We start from the raw sequence: 15,961 nt of genomic DNA on the forward strand, positions 1-15,961 counted from the left end.
GCATAGTTTTTCTTGAGATCCAAACATGGCCTAAGGGTAGTAAAGATTTTTCAGCTATATGGGCTGAAATCTTGCAAATTTTAATCTTTTTTTTCTCTAAAATAAATTATTTGAGATGGAAAAAATGACCCAATTAATTCAAAAATTTATTCCCTTCTAAATCGAGGAAAGGAAACATTTCCCCTAGAAAAAGTTTCGGTCGGAAATATTTTTCTTGAGATCCAAACATGGGCCAAGGGAGGTAAAGATTTTTGTAGTGGGTGCCTCAATTTCATATTTGTTGCTACGTCTTTGGATTTAAGTTGAGGACTGAATCTGTAGTGGCTTCAAAGCACACCAATTCTAGAGTTTCTACTGTTGTGATTAAAAGTTGCTTTTGCTGACCACTCTACATTTGATTGGTATTAGAGCATACCAAATCAAAGAGTATAACTGTATAAGTTTAGAAGCTTCAATGATTTCTGCTGCCGATGTTTAGAATCCACTTGGTTTTCACTTCCGCTCCACATCATATTTGGTATCAAAGCTAGGTTGTTGTATAAATTTCATTTTATGTGGTCCTGTGTGCTCAAGGCAACAATTCAGAGCAAGGTTCGTGTACGAGCTGCCATTGAGAGTGTTCTCATTGGATGTTGTATGTTGTTGCCCCAATCTGTTTACAGTGTACACTAGTTTTTTCTTACTATTTTTTGTCATTTATTTTTGAGTTTATTTATTTGGATACCACACTTTCAAATCAGGCACACGAGAGGGGTATCCTATAGGTGTCTATTTAGTTTAATTTTATTCTATTTAAATTACGACCTACATATTATTCATGTGTTTGCTTCTTTGTCACTTGTTATATAGAAAAGAGATGAAAAAGAGGGGTAATTGTAATCGAGTTTTTATATGGTGGCCGACCGTGAAAATCACAAGGGCAGAGTGTCAAATCTCTGCCCCTTGATTTTTTATCTAAGTGAAAAGTCAAAAAAGGGGCTTTGACCAAGATAAAAAATCAAGGGTTGTGATTTTCACGGTCGGCCACCATATAAATTCTCATTGTAACATATTGTTCTTTTATTTTTTATTTCAATAAAAGATTACCTTTTACCATAACCAGTAAAAGGCTACAGTCCTTATTTTTTCAAAAATTTTTCTTTTACTTATATTTCTAAAATCTTTGTTCTTTCTAATAAATCTTCTAACTACATACATCCAAATATAGAAGGGAAAGTTTCTCGAAAACTGTGTTCTGTTGGAGAAATTACTTCAGAATGGAACCATTATGACATTTCATGTATGTTTGGTATTGTACGATTAAAAAGACCAAAATGCCTTATTCTCATTCTTCTTTGTTTTCGTATTTTTTAATCTCCACCACCATGGCTGACCATTGCTGCAACTTGAAGGAGGAAGAAGAAAGAAAACAGAAAGAATCGATGTCGGGAAAAATAGAAGATGCTAGAAAAATGGAAAAGAAGAGGGAGAAGGAAAAAAAGGAGAATTGACACTCGAAAGAATGGATCGGAAAAAATGAAAAAGGGGAAGAAGAGAATGTTGGGGTCGTATTGGTGGAATTGGGGTTGACTCGGTGAGATTTAGGATTGACTCGGTATTTTTTAAAGTCAGCTTGGTGAAATTTAGAGTTGATTCTGTGAGATTTTTCGGTCAACTCAGTGACGCCACATTTCACGAAGTCGACCGCAATTCTCACCGACACGACCCCAATTTCCGCTTCGTCTCTCTTTTTTTTTTAATTTTTTCTGGAGTCTTCTACTTTTTCCATCGTCGATTCTTTTGTTTCCTTCTTCACGCTCTTTTCTTCATCTACTTTGTCCACTTTTTCATCTTCTTCTTCTTTCTCTTCTTTCTCCTCTTCTTCCACCTTTTTCAAGTTGCAGCGATTGTCGTCGGTGGTGGTGGAGATTAAAAAACAGGAACAATTAAAAAATAAAAAAGGCATTATAGTCTTTCTCACAGTACGCGAAATCGAATTAAACACCATTGACGTGTCATTTCATAAAAGATAACACAATTTTCGACGAACTTTTCTATTATAGAAAAGGTTCTTTTTTTGACATACAACCCTATTTCAATTAAAAATAATCATTTTTATTTTAGGCACCCCCCAAATATCTTTTTTTTTCTTCCATTTTCTTTTATAGCAGGACAAAAAATGGACTCCTATCCTACTTCTAAAAAAATAACAGTAGCCTCTCCTCTCAAGAGGATCTTTCATTTCTCTCTTCCCCTCAAAATCCTAGAAGGAGGTAGGGTGGGGATATTTCCCTCGATTGGTGCTGTTCTCGAAAGACCCTCTCTCTCTCTCTCTCTCTCTCTCTCTCTCTCTCTCTCTCTCTCTCGCGGCTCCTATTGCTCAAAGGTTACACTAGAACTCTCTTAAAAAAAGTCATTTCTTTCTCTGCACACACTTTACTATAATTTAGACTTTCTACAATAGTTTTTTTTTCACCATACAAGCCATTAGTACACAAATACAAACTAGAATTTATACTTTTTTCCAAAGCATTTTATTTAATCTCGATCTTATATATTGGGGCGATGCACGCGTCAAATTTTCGGCATTCATATTGATTTTCACACAGGGCTTCTACGGAATACCAACTTCTCAATCTATCCATGACAGATCCACCATCAATGATTGGACCCACTAATCGCAAGCATCGTGAAAGATTTAATCCTCTTCTTTTATGTCCTCTCGATCTTTCTATACAAATTTTAGGTTAAAACTTTTACATATTCACTTCGACTTGTTGAACCAGTCATGACTCATTAGAAATCCAACTTCACAGTTATATTTAAATTCGAAACTTTGATGTCCTCTCTTCCTACTACATTCAAAATTTCAAACCTTTTATTTATTTTTAATCTTGTTTTCTTTGGTGTATGAGATCAAGGGATAAATAAATACATTAAAAAAAGATCTTCTAAAGAGCATGTATAATTGAACTCTGTGTAAAGAGAAGATGGTAGAGAGATGGTGTGTCTAGTAGCAAAATATGAGAGAAATGACTTGTTTCTAAGAGAATTATATGATGAAAGGTCTTATGAATACGCACTCAGCATCTCATCCATCATATTTGATCCTACAGCAGCTCACTTTTTGATGGGCTGCTGTTGGATCAAATCTCAAGGATGGTACCTTTATCGTACTGCCTTTATTTGTTCATAAGGCCTTTCAGCATATAATTTCCTTCTAAAAGGGGAGGGAGAAAGATATTATGGTACCGGCAGATTTTAGCTATAATATAGAATTTTATTTCTTTCTATATTTATGTATTTCAAATTTAGATATTTACAACATCCTGTGTAGAAGAAGATGAAGAGATTAATTTCATACTTGCGCAGGGGTCAGGCTGTCTCAAATGTAAGCAAAAGTGTGAGTGCTCTTGATCTTTCTGGCAAGGAAAAAACTGCTACACCACCTAGACTCCTCTCAATTCCTGCCAAGTCTTCTGTCAACCCACTACCGAGACCGGTTAGCAGCATTACTCTAATATCAGAAATTAGAACAAAGAAATCAACTACCAGCCAGGGAAATTGTGATACACCTGCCTCTGATGCGTCAAAGTCGACAAACAGGCGGAAATTCAGTGTTTTCTCATCTGTCTCTTATTGGATATCACAGATTAAGATATCTGAATCTGCTGCTAAGCATTCAATTTCACTTGGGTTTTTCAAGCTTGCCTTAGAGTCTGGATGTGAGGTATCTAGGCCCGTATATTCTTCAATTTCACAATGATACGCTGCTTGTATTCTATGTCACAAATATCTCCAATATTTTCAAATTATCACGTTTTTATTGCGACATTTTGATAAAACGACAATTCCAAAATAATCCCTAGATTTTAAAAATATAGCTATGTTTTTCATTTTTATCATAAAATATAGCAATAATATCATTATATTATCCTGACATTTTTACGATATTTTTATATTATATATTTTTCTTAAATTTTATATATTTATATATTTTTAAATAACTTTATTATTATTGTTTTTTCCTGATATAAACCTGGAAAAAATAAAAGAAATTTAATATATTCCGAGATTTTCCCTTGCCTAGAAATTCCCGAGAACGATATTTGTGACATTGGCCTGTATTGATGTCTTTTCTTTCCCACACAATTCAAATTTGCTATTGCGTTGTGGCTTGAATTCACAGCCTTTTCAGTGACTGTGCGATGAGCTGAAATTTTATGCACTTCGACATAGTCCTCTCGTACCAACAATTTATTTTGTTCGATTTTAATCTGAGGAAAGGTATCTGCCGTTATAACCATAGTTTTAAAACGTCTCAGCATCATCGTTGACTCTGTTCTTTTGAAGGTTTTCTTTTGAAGGTATCTGCCGTTATAATCCAAACAGAAAAGGATGTTTTTCGGGGTCTAGCCCAACTGCGATGTTACTCACAAGAGGAAGGGATTAGAAACACCCGTAACTGAATTAAAAAAAGAAATGGCAACATTGGATAGTCCCTTGATCATTTATCAGTTTCATACCCCTTATACCCCTTGAGAGGAGCACGATTATCAAAATAAGAAATTGTGGATTACATCTCCTATTGTTATTATTATAAGTTGTTATATGCTCTCGTTTTGTTTTCTATCTGTTTGAAGGTCAGTAAGAACATTTGATGTATATGCTATTCTCGTTTTATTTTCAATCTGTTTGAAGTACACAAATCAGAAGGTTAGTATGATCATTTGATGTTAGTATGATCATTTGAAGTACACAAATCAATATCTATGTTACAGGTGAATGAAACAAATAAGACAAGCTAAATCAAAAATATAAAATTTTGAACTGTACCAGCTATTCACAAAAATATAAAATAAATAGTGAAGTGCCATTATCAAAATTTAACGTGTAGATATCAAGTCCCTCTAGTTATGGCTCTCAGTTTTGAATCAATGCATTGAGAATCATACAGTCTAAATTGCATGAGGGAGGATGGAAGAGAATGCTGGATATTTGGAGGTAGTAGACAAAGGACATGGGGACAAAACTAAAAAACAGGTGAATGAAACAAATAAGACAAGCTAAATCAATCAAACAAAGAGAGTTGAAATACGACAGGCATATAAAAATGTATAAAAAAGGAAACCAAAAGTACTTGATGTCTAAATATTTTGTTTGATAGTGAGGATTCTCAACTAATCCACTTTGTGAAAAAATATGTACAAAAAGTCCATAAAGACGGAGGGGGTCACTATCCATAGCCACTTTTGACTTCAACTTTTAAGGTTGCTCAAGTGTCTAGTCTCTCTTTTTATAAACTTACTATAAAATTTTCTATTTATTATCTATATATAATGGGGAGAAATTTTTTTAGCTGGCCATTGATAAGCTCCAGGTTATTTAAAACCTTATAGATGCATGTCCTTATAGTAACTAAATATCACATCTATGTTATATATCTGGATACTATATATGATGGGGAACTTGGTGGCTATTGACATGCCCCATGCTATTTTTTTGAATGGTAGAAAAGTTTATTAAAGAGGAAATAAAGGGATAATCCGTGTCTCAGGGGTCAATACAAGACAGAAAAGAAGTATACAAATACAGACACAAGTACTACTAGTGGGCCGTTAAGGAGGGAGAAAATCAAACAACTCTAAGCCTTCCTTAGACACTCTTGCTCTAGCTAGCTTATTACTGGCTTCGCCATTTGCCAATCTTACATGCTGGAAAGAAATATAGGTCCCAATATAAATGGCTAATGGCCACACAAATCAGTGCTTAGTTGAATTTTGAGATAGAGTTGCTAAAATTCTTGGCATGCATGGTGGCTCCAACTATATATCTTCAAGAAGTAGCATTGTAGTGCATCTTCATTTTATTTTCAACATCTTTTCTTTTTTTTTTTGTTTTTTACAAAATCCCCTTTGAACATTGTGGTATGTTTGCTCTCATATGAGGAATCGATTCGATCCCGTGTCCTTTTTCAATTAACAAAATATCTACAATAAGGTCTGTTGGGGATAATTTGTATCTGTTGGAGAAGAAAGAATAGAAACCGGTTTGCTTCAAGGTGCGAAATCGCTTTCCTTAAGACAGATTTCGCCCCCACTAGAAGTGTGCAAAGGGGATCCGCGAACTACCTCCAAGATACAATGAAGCCAGTAGGAATGTCCTACTATATTTGACGACGGTATGCACAAGCGGAGTCAAATCCGAAATGCCCTTTAGAGAATAACAAGCCTTAGAGAATTAATCTAATTACTGTTTCTGCAGTATAATAATAATTAGACAAACAATATTGAAAACAGTATGTAAAACGAATTTGGTGGGAGTGAGAAAAGAGAGTATAATTGCACTGGAAGTTTTGAGAATTGCCCCAGAAATAAGTAAATTCGTTTCTAAATTGAAATGGCTGGGTTCTGCACTTTTTATTGAGCCTTTGGTGACTTTTCAGTGTGAAAAGCACCCCCGAATAGTGTCTTTCCAGTTCGGTTTGAACGCTGCAAAGTGCAAAGTGCGCCTAAAAAAGCGCCAATAAAGCGTCATTATGCGCCCTATAGCCCAATGCCCACGCAAGCGCGTGCGCGTGCACGAGTGCGGACGGTGCGTTGCACCGTCCCGCGGCTCGACCCATGGCTAAGACCTCACGTGCACACAAACAAGATAAAGGAATGTGTGATCTAATATATGCCCATCTCTAACTTTTCTCCAAAGCAATGTGGAACTATCTTTTCAATGACCACAAAACACTTGATTTTGAAAAATCTTTAACAAGGTCTTCTTAGTTGCTGTAAAGCGAAAATAGGAGTGGACGTATCAAAGCATAAGAGTGTAAATATCAGATGCATTTGTTTGCTTTGACTGCAGGGATTAACTTTAAGTAAACTTTACATTTATCAAGAAATAAAATAAAAAGGTTCACTTTTCGAGGGTGTATATTTGGGCAAGCCACCAAGCATGGCTTTTGATCAAAGCAAAATGGTTCCTTCCAAACGACAGCGGTGTGTTTGGCGTACCGTTTGAAATAGCGTTTAAAACGCCGTTTTGCAAAACGGCATGTTGGTTCAAAACGGTGTTTTGCCAAACGGCGTTTTCATGTCTGGTTGGCCAGATCAAAACTGCTTTTTAGAAGGCAAACAGAGGTATTGTGTGTTCGGTTGCAAATGCCCTAAAACGGAGTTTTAGTGGTAAAATGACCAAAAAGGGCATTATTTGGTTGGCCTCAATGGAACTCAGTTACTCTCTCATTAGGCCCAATATTAAAAGGTCATTAGGATCTCATTCAAACACTATTAAAATTAAACATCATTGCCAAAAAAAAAAAATGGCTATCCCGTTGGAGTTCTTCTCCTTCTTCTTCTTAACGGCCGGATTCGCCAGATTTGACGGACGAGTGGAGGAGCTGAGGCAGTGAGGCGTGAGAGGGTTTGCAACTTTGCAAAGTAGATGAAGAAAGTAAGAAATTAGGGTTTCTTTTAATTCTTTTGTCTTTAAAAAATCAAAATTAAGAGATCATATAATGATATCAGCAGCCCCTTGTTTTGAATTAAATATTAACAATTTAACAAATTTGTGTCCTCAAGAATGATATTAACACCCCCACTTTTTTGGTATTTGATGTAACGCATAAAATCGCAATCATATACATAAAAATGGGTTTTGGTGAGGGCAAACACTTAAAAACCCACAGGCCCAAAAACTCCGTTCAAAACGGCGTTATGCAAACGGACCTCCTCCCCTCTGTTTGCAAAACGCCGTTTTGAGGGTTCAAAACGGTGTTTCAAAAGGTGTCTGTGCACCCCAACACTTCCAAACTGCCGTTTGGCCCCAAAACAGTATTTTAAACGGTACGCCAAACACGCACAATGTCAAAGTCTCCCCCGTTCAAAAGAGGGAATAAAATATCTAAAATTTTCTACTTTCTTCACACACTTAAAAAAGATAATTTGAATCAACCCTATTCAAGTTTTATTTAGAGGGACCTCCAATTTATGATGATTATCCCTATAAATTAACCATAATCATGCATATTATCCCCCTCTAAGTCGATGAAAGGAAACATGTTCCCTGGAAAAAGGTTCCTTGTCAGAAATATTTTTCTTGAATCCAAACATGGCCTAAGGGAGGTAAAGATTTTTCAGCCATATCGGCTGAAATCTTGTAAATTTTAATCTATATATTTTCTCTAAAATAAATTATTTGAGGTGGGAAAAATGGCCTATTAATTAAAAAATATTGACTCTAAAATAAATTTACAAGTTTGAATTTTTAAATCACACAATCTTATAATATTATAGCATAAGATACCACACATTGCCGACAAAAATGTCCATGATTGATGTAAATTACAACATCTATGCGCCCGTGAAATCCATTATTTTTCAAAAACTACTGTGGGCTCACTTCATATGATGATCCAAACCGTTCATCTGTTGGCCACAACTTAAATATGTTGTATCCTGTAAATAATCTCGAAGGGATGATCCTAACTCCCCAATCTATAGAGGTATCTAAAATGTGCAGTCTCTCTACAAATCGGAGGGTTAAGAAAATCTTGTGGAGATGCTTATGAACGGTTGGGATCATCCTATGAAGTTAGTCCTACAGTATTTTTTTGAAAAATAATGGACTTCTTGCCAGCAGAATATAAAACCCCCCCTACTTTGCACCATGTTTTGATACGGTGGGACCTACCAATTTCCCTCAAACACATGAATATGGTGGGGCCCACCATGTATACCAATGATCACTATCTCCACCCAAGTCCATACGTAGAGTCAGGCCCACCATCTTACAACATGTATACCAATGATCACTATCTCCACCCAAATTCATATTCATGTATAAGGTGGGGCCTACCATTTTACACCTTGCTTTGATTGGGTGGGCCCCACCATTTTAATGGAATGATAAATACAGTAGTTGAACCTGTTGGGTTGATTTGGATCTTAATGGAAGGAAGGAATCTAAAGATGTAGACTTGCTGAAATGCATGCCCTCTTGTCTGCCCACAAGCACTAATTAAAACACCGAAATAGGGTCAGATCTTAGCTCACTTCCCAACGCTCCTTCTCACACTACGCACGTGCCGCCGACACGTCCAATTTCTTACAGGACTTTTAGCCTATCATTTGCCCCTCTGTCTCTACAGAAAGCTCTGCTCTTCCTTCCTCTGCTCTGCACTGCTCTACTTCTCTTCTGTTCCTTTCACTTCCATTCTAGACCACTTCTCTTCTTCTCAACTCATCTTCTTTACACCCACTTGAAATTATCTTACACCCATCTTTTGAAGCTCTTATTTTTAACATTGATTGCTGAAATGTTTGAACTTTTAAAAAAAAAAAATCTTTTCTCTTTCTATTTCTCTAACTCCTGACACATCTGGGTTTGTTTATCTTTAAATCTTTCAATTTTAACTCTCTTTTTTTTCGGGGTTTTTTTTTGTTATCAGTACTTAAAATTCAAAACCCATTTGCAAGAAACTTCATCTTCTACTAAATGATTTCTCCATCTGGGAAAGAACACTGAAACTCATACTCACTCCACACCCAAAACCATTTTGCATTGTTCTTCACTTGCAGATCAAAATTTTAAGTAAAATCTTTCTTAGTCTGTAGATTCTACACTCCATTTTGCACCAAATTTCAGCTTTGTTTGTTATCTTGGGTTTCAGTCCCTCCACAATTACTTTCTATAAATGGAAAGAACAGAGATTTAGACTCAATTCTGTGACTAATTTCTAGTCTTTTAGTTTCCAGTAATAGAAAAATTGGAGTTCTTGTTTATTTGCTTCTTTCTTATATTGCTGAATTTTTCCTTTATGTGATGTAGGCCATTGTTTGTTGTTTTCTTTAGATTTCTTATTTTCCTTTTTGTTTATTTCTTAGTTCTATTTGCATTAGGATTATTTACAGATACTAATAGTTATGTATAAATTAGTAGTCTAAACTGGCAAATCGCCGCATTAGAATGTAAATATTTTTATCTGTGTTCTTTCTACATTTACCAATCTTTTCTTCTCAACCATGGAAAAACCTCATGGTTTTACGTTCCTTACAATACTCATTTTCTTTGTTGTTCCATTCTCTTTTGCTCAATTGCTTCCCTCTGAAACAATGGCCTTGTTCCGATTTCAACGCATTTTGGAGTACCCATCTGTTCTCAATGGCTGGAACAGGTGGACTAATTTCTGTTAGATTCCCCCTTCTCAGTCTCTTAAAATCGTCTGCTCGGGAAATCGAGTAACCGAATTAACTGTCATTGGAAGCAAAGGATCCCCTTATCCCAGTAAGGTCTTTTCCATCTCTTCTCAAACTCTGTCTTCGAATTTTTCGATTGATTCTCTTTTCACCACTCTTTCTAAGTTGTCAAGCTTGAAGGTGCTGTCACTTGTTTCATTGGGTTTGTGGGGGCCTTTACCTGCAAAAATCAATCGATTTTTGTCTCTTCAAGTACTGAATATAAGTTCAAATTTTATTTATGGGAAAATCCCATTGCAAATTTATTCTTTGACCAGCATTCAGAGTCTTATTTTTCATGATAATTTGTTCAATGGAAGTGTTCCTGATCTTAGTAGCTTAACAGTTCTTGAAGAATTGGACTTCGGTTGCAATATCCTCGGACCGGAGTTTCCCTCATTGGGGAATAAGCTTGTCAGTCTAGTATTGAGAAACAATTCTTTCCACTCAAGTGTTAATTCTGAACTTCAGTCCTTTGATCAGCTCCAAAGATTAGATATCTCTTTCAATCAACTTGTGGGGCCAATCCCATCTCTTTTGTTCTCTTTACCTTCAATTCAGTACTTGGATTTGGCTGGTAATAACTTGAGTGGAGCTCTTCCAATGAATACATCTTGCAGAAATGGACTCAATTTTGTGGATCTCTCTCATAATCTTTTGATTGGAGGTTTGCCTCCCTGCGTCCGTTCTAATTCTTCAGACTGAATTGTGTTGTATTCATGGAATTGTTTGTCTTCTGGGGATTCAAAGTATCAACATTCAAACTCATTTTGCCATGTAGAAGCTTTGGCTGCAGTTATGCCTAGTAAACAGAAGGAAACATCGAAAACCAAGTTAGGCCTCTTACTTGGAATTGTTGGGGGAATTGTGGGATCCTTGGTAGCATGTATGATGTTAATATGCATGATAGTTAGGAGATTGGGGAAAAAGAATGAAAGAAACTCTAGATCTCAGAAATCTGTCGTAGGAAAAACGTCAGTTCGGATATCCCCAAGACTGGGTACTGAATCTAGTAAGCTGTTCTTTCTCTTCCACCATTATTCATTGCTATCTGTCTATATAGAATGACCATGAATGATATTTCTTTCACTTTACCATCCTTGAAAATTTCAGTAGAAATGTATCCAAGTTTTCCAGACTTGCGTCTATGGTTTAAGGGCCTAATCTTTCTGAATTTCTTTTGTAATGTTTCTGCTTGGTAGTGTATATAGACTTTTGTAAAAGGATTCTTACATGGAGCACTCAATGTTTCTTTGATAGGAATGATTAAAATATGTGAAGCCAATTTTATCTTTGACAGGGCATATGTCTCAGGCAATGAGGCTAGGAGCACTTGGGCTCCCACCATATCATGCTTTTACTCTGGAGGAACTCGAAGAAGCAACAAATAACTTCGAGCCGTCGAATTTAATGGAGGAAGGATCTCAGGGTCAGGTATGAGAGTGAATCTATTTCGGATGGAAAATATCACCTACTACTCTTAATAATAATCTTATATATTTGTTCGAAATGCTTGGGGACAAATGATCATGTAATAAAATGTTTCAGTATAATGTTGACTGTGTCACCCTAGCCACTGCATAGATTAATGAAGGCGACAGAATAGGTAGATCATATACGAAATGTTAATACACTCTAAAGAAAGGATAAGGGAATGATGTTGTATTTTCCTTCTTCTACCTAGACCTGAATGGACTACCCAAGTTGTGGCTCTAACCATGACATAAAAGTGAATGTTTCCAATGTATGTGCCTGTGAGCATTGAAACGAAACTGATTACAGAAAATAGATGATAGATTTTTAACATCTGGTAGACCTCAATGAGTCCTGTTTATTTGCCCTGTTGCCACCATAATTTAAACATCCTATCTCCTTGATCAAATGGCTATCTTTTAGTGCTTTGCCAGGAACAATTTAACTGTTGATTTTTGGACTATGCCTGTTGTGTCAAACTCTTTTGAATACTAAATATTTTGTTCATGGGTTCAACACAAAAGTCCCCTCAAATTTCAGTCTATTAAGTGGTAAGGTAGTGAATTTTATATAAAGTTATCCTCCTTATCAGTTCTCAATTCCCTTAGCAGCCTAACACCCAAGTTATGAATGGATCAAGAGCAAAGAAGAAATGTTTTTGGGTGTTTACAGTTAAAATCTGTCCGACGGATTCCACATAACTAAGCTGGTTTCCGAATTTTTTATTTTCTCAAAATTTGAACAAGTAATCACACACGCTCATGGTAAATATCTAATATAGGTTATTTGCATACATTATAGGCTTAATTCAGTCGGTAATAGTGTTCAACTCTATCGAAAAATGTTTTTTTTTTTCACTTGTATGATTTGTTATTGTCAGTTCATTTTGAGTTTCCACACTTTTATAATTTCAACTCTTTCAAAATGCATCAATGCTCTGTTTTATATTTCCACAAGTAGTTGATTGGATTTACTTTTTCTATGTTTGAAACTTCACTTGGTCAATCATTGACTCGCACAAATCAACTTGATTTCAGATCTACTGAGTCAGTAAAACTCGTTGATCCACCCGATGCAAGCAACTCGCTGGGTAAATCATTGACTGCCTGATTCAACCCACTTTTGCTTTGGGTTGACTTCTTGAGCAATGATAAGATTTTAAGCACTACCATATCTCTCTCTAAATGGTGTCTTTCAATCACTAGTTATATTTTTAACCTAATTCATAAAACATACCAAGTGATTTTTCTACCTACGTAAGACAAATTTGGGAGCTATAGCTCATGAACTAAAGTAATTCAAGAGGACAGTAAATTACAGTTTTCTTGTAATGTCTATGTCATTAGAGTTTCAGACATGGGCATCTCTTAGGAGGATTTCAGATGCCATACATGTACTCACGAATTAAAATAAATGAAAAAGACAAAAGATTTGGACTGTTCTATTTAATGTCCCAGAAATAGGGATAAAATTCCCCTTTTCATATGTTGCAGTAACCTTTCCTGATTATGGTGTATCTTACTGGACCAACATAGGATATTTGAAAAACTAGAAGTTATTGTTTTTTTCTGACTTTGGGTGATGATCCATGATCATATCTCCATGAATTTGATAGAATTTTGTAAATTAATATGATTAAAACATCATCTCTACTAGACACAGACTGCTTCACTTTCAATGTTGACATCTGAATCAATTTCACATCATCTTGACTTCTTTTGCAATTTTAGCTGTACAAAGGATGGCTCAGTGACAGATCAGTGGTCGTGGTGAGGTGTCTGAAACTAAAGCAAAGGCATGCTCTTAAAATCTTAAAACAGCAAATGGAAGTAATTTCAGAGCTCAGACACTGCCATTTGGTCAGCATTCTTGGACACTGCTTTGTCACTTATGAGGAATCCCCTAATGCCACTGATACCATCTTTCTTGTCTTCGAATACATTTCAAATGGGACACTGAGGAGTCATCTTACCGGTAAGGGGAATAACCATTATCCTATGGCTTTTCAGCCATTAATATCTGAAATATCATAAGATTTCAATTCTTATAATTTATTTGGCAGAACGGCGAAAGCACGAGATGCTGAAATGGCCACAAAGATTAGCTGCTGCTACGGGAATTGCGAGAGGAATCCAATTCTTGCATACAAGAATTGTGCCTGGTGTTTTAAGAAATAATTTTAATATAAAGAATATTTTGTTGGATGAAAATCTCACAGCAAAAATTAGTGATTATAAGCTTCCAAGACCATTTATCAATAAGATCACTAAGGTCAGCTCCACTTAGAGTGAATAGTTCAGTTTTTATTTTTTGTTAATATGTATCCACATTTACTTAATACACCCCTAATTTTATTGATATTTTTTCTTTGTTTGAACCAAAAGGTCTCAATTTCAGCTAATTTTCATCTGTAATAATGTAGGTCGGTTCTGAAAGCCCTTTCAATGGAGCAGAACTTGGCGATCTTGACAGGTAAACAACCACCTTTTTTGATATAATGCTTATAGCTGGAGTGTGTCTTATATAAAACCCAAATCAAAATTAAGTGTAGTTTGATCATCGTCAACCTAAAAAGCGTTTATATTTCTTACATGTGGGAGTGTATATAGTGATGACCACCAAGCATGTTACGGTGAATTCAGTACGAATTGGTTTTTACTTTCTTTATCTGCAGTACTGGACATGGTGATAAAGAAGATGTTTATCAGCTGGGAGTTATTCTACTATAAATTATTACAGGAAATCCCATCACATCTCAGACAGAATTGGATGTCTTGAAACTTAAGGTAAACAACCCATTCCTCCATTTTACTATTAATGCATTTAGAGAGAGAAATTGAAATGTTTTTTTAAAACTATTTCTAAGCTATTAATCAGCGATTTCTAAAACATATTTCTAGTTTTTCAAAAACATGGAAATCTCTTCAGAAAATATCCAAGTGTTTGGATTATTCAAAAAAAAAAAAAAAAAAAAAAAAAAAACTCCATTAATAACTGGAGAAAGAAGGTTTTGGTAGTATGTTAACGAAATGAATTCCTTGTATTAGGAAATTTTGAACCCATGATTGCGAGTTGTGACACGCCATTAGACATCAAGATTGAATCATGAATAGATTTTTAGTTCATAATAGTATGTTGAAATTTTAGTAATTTTTTTAAAGTTTATGTATGTTTTTTGTGGTTCCCAGCTAGAGAGAGGCCTAGCAGAAGGCCCGAAAAAACTGAGGGGGGAAACTGATCCTTCCATTAGAGGTACTTTTGCCTATGAGTCCTTAAAAACTGCAGTTGAGATCACCATAAACTGTTTATCTGAAGATATTGGTCAGCGTCCATCGATAGAAGATGTTCTCTGGAACTTGCAGTACTCAGCTCAAGTTCAAGATGGATGGACGAACAGCGAGAACCTCAGTACCCATTCATAGAGATTAATGTATCCTTCATTTTGTATTTATTTTTATCACTTGGTGGTATTTCAAAAATTCGGATCATGGTACTTGTTTGTATATTTCTACCCATCCTATTCTCCTACGGTTCTTTCTATTTTTTATGACAGTGATTGATAATGAAGAGAGGATATGTTAAATGAGCAGGGGGAATAAGATGTCTTATAAAATGAGAAAATCCCGAAATAGTCCCGAGATTTTAAGAAATATCACGATATTTTCATTTTTATAATTCACTGTAAAAATAACATGATAATTTACTGATATTTTTTATGTTATACTTTTTTCTTAAATTATACATTTTTATTTAGCCTACTGATGATATTTGTTAGAAAATTAATCAACCTTAAGCGGAAATAGATTGTTACCTCTGCTACGATGATCAAATTGAAGGTGCGGATGATGCACATTATCTGAACGTTGAATACTCTCCTTGAAGAACTTAGTTTTGATGTGGCCTTTAGATCTATCCAAAGCCATATGCTTAAATCAATGTAAATCCCAAGTAGGGCAACCACGAAACAGGGGGGTGGGAATTGGTTGGCTATTAAAATTTTAAGCTCTTTAAACTTTGATCTTTAATCCTAACCCTTTTGCTTATTAATCTTTAGTTCAGTGGTTAGCCAAGTAGAATGAAAATATAAACACGATAAGCATAACTAAGAGAAGAAAAGAAGGTAAGGGAAAGAGAAATGTACACCAATAATTTATAGTGGTTCGACCTTGAAACCATGGCATACTCCACTCTTCTCAAGTTTTGCTCCTTGAGGAAAACTACTATTGCTATTCTCCCTAGTAGGCCGTATGTGAGCCCATATAAGCTTGATGATTCAAGGG

The 15,961-nt window shown here is 35.5% G+C and overlaps 1 protein-coding gene and 1 pseudogene across 2 annotated transcripts; both read left to right on the plus strand.

Annotated features, from left to right (window-relative positions):
* Positions 1–3,322: 3,322 nt before the first annotated feature.
* On the plus strand, positions 3,323–4,448 carry LOC143883243 (uncharacterized). Its single transcript, XM_077386591.1, has 2 exons — positions 3,323–3,709; positions 4,347–4,448. The coding sequence occupies exons 1-2, from the start codon at positions 3,323–3,325 to the stop codon at positions 4,446–4,448; spliced, it is 489 nt and encodes a 162-aa protein (XP_077242706.1).
* Positions 4,449–8,795: 4,347 nt separating this feature from the next.
* LOC143885504 (putative LRR receptor-like serine/threonine-protein kinase At1g14390) lies at positions 8,796–15,270 on the plus strand (annotated as a pseudogene). Its single transcript, XR_013253316.1, has 7 exons — positions 8,796–11,220; positions 11,509–11,642; positions 13,412–13,655; positions 13,744–13,952; positions 14,104–14,153; positions 14,356–14,467; positions 14,870–15,270. The product of XR_013253316.1 is annotated as a putative LRR receptor-like serine/threonine-protein kinase At1g14390 (transcript).
* The last annotated feature ends 691 nt before the right edge of the window (positions 15,271–15,961 follow it).

This window comes from Tasmannia lanceolata, unplaced genomic scaffold (genome assembly GCF_043159265.1).
Source record: "Tasmannia lanceolata isolate RefF3 unplaced genomic scaffold, GAP_Taslan_0.1 ptg000008l, whole genome shotgun sequence".
NCBI classification, from domain to species: Eukaryota; Viridiplantae; Streptophyta; class Magnoliopsida; order Canellales; family Winteraceae; genus Tasmannia; species Tasmannia lanceolata.

Excerpts from the sequence above, each read along its gene's own strand:
- LOC143883243 (XM_077386591.1), top strand. The coding sequence starts at position 3,323 with ATGAAGAGATTAATTTCATACTTGCGCAGGGGTCAGGCTGTCTCAAAT. Across the intron at positions 3,710-4,346 it reads CCTTAGAGTCTGGATGTGAG|GTATCTGCCGTTATAATCCA; the intron begins GTATCTAGGCCC and ends TTTCTTTTGAAG.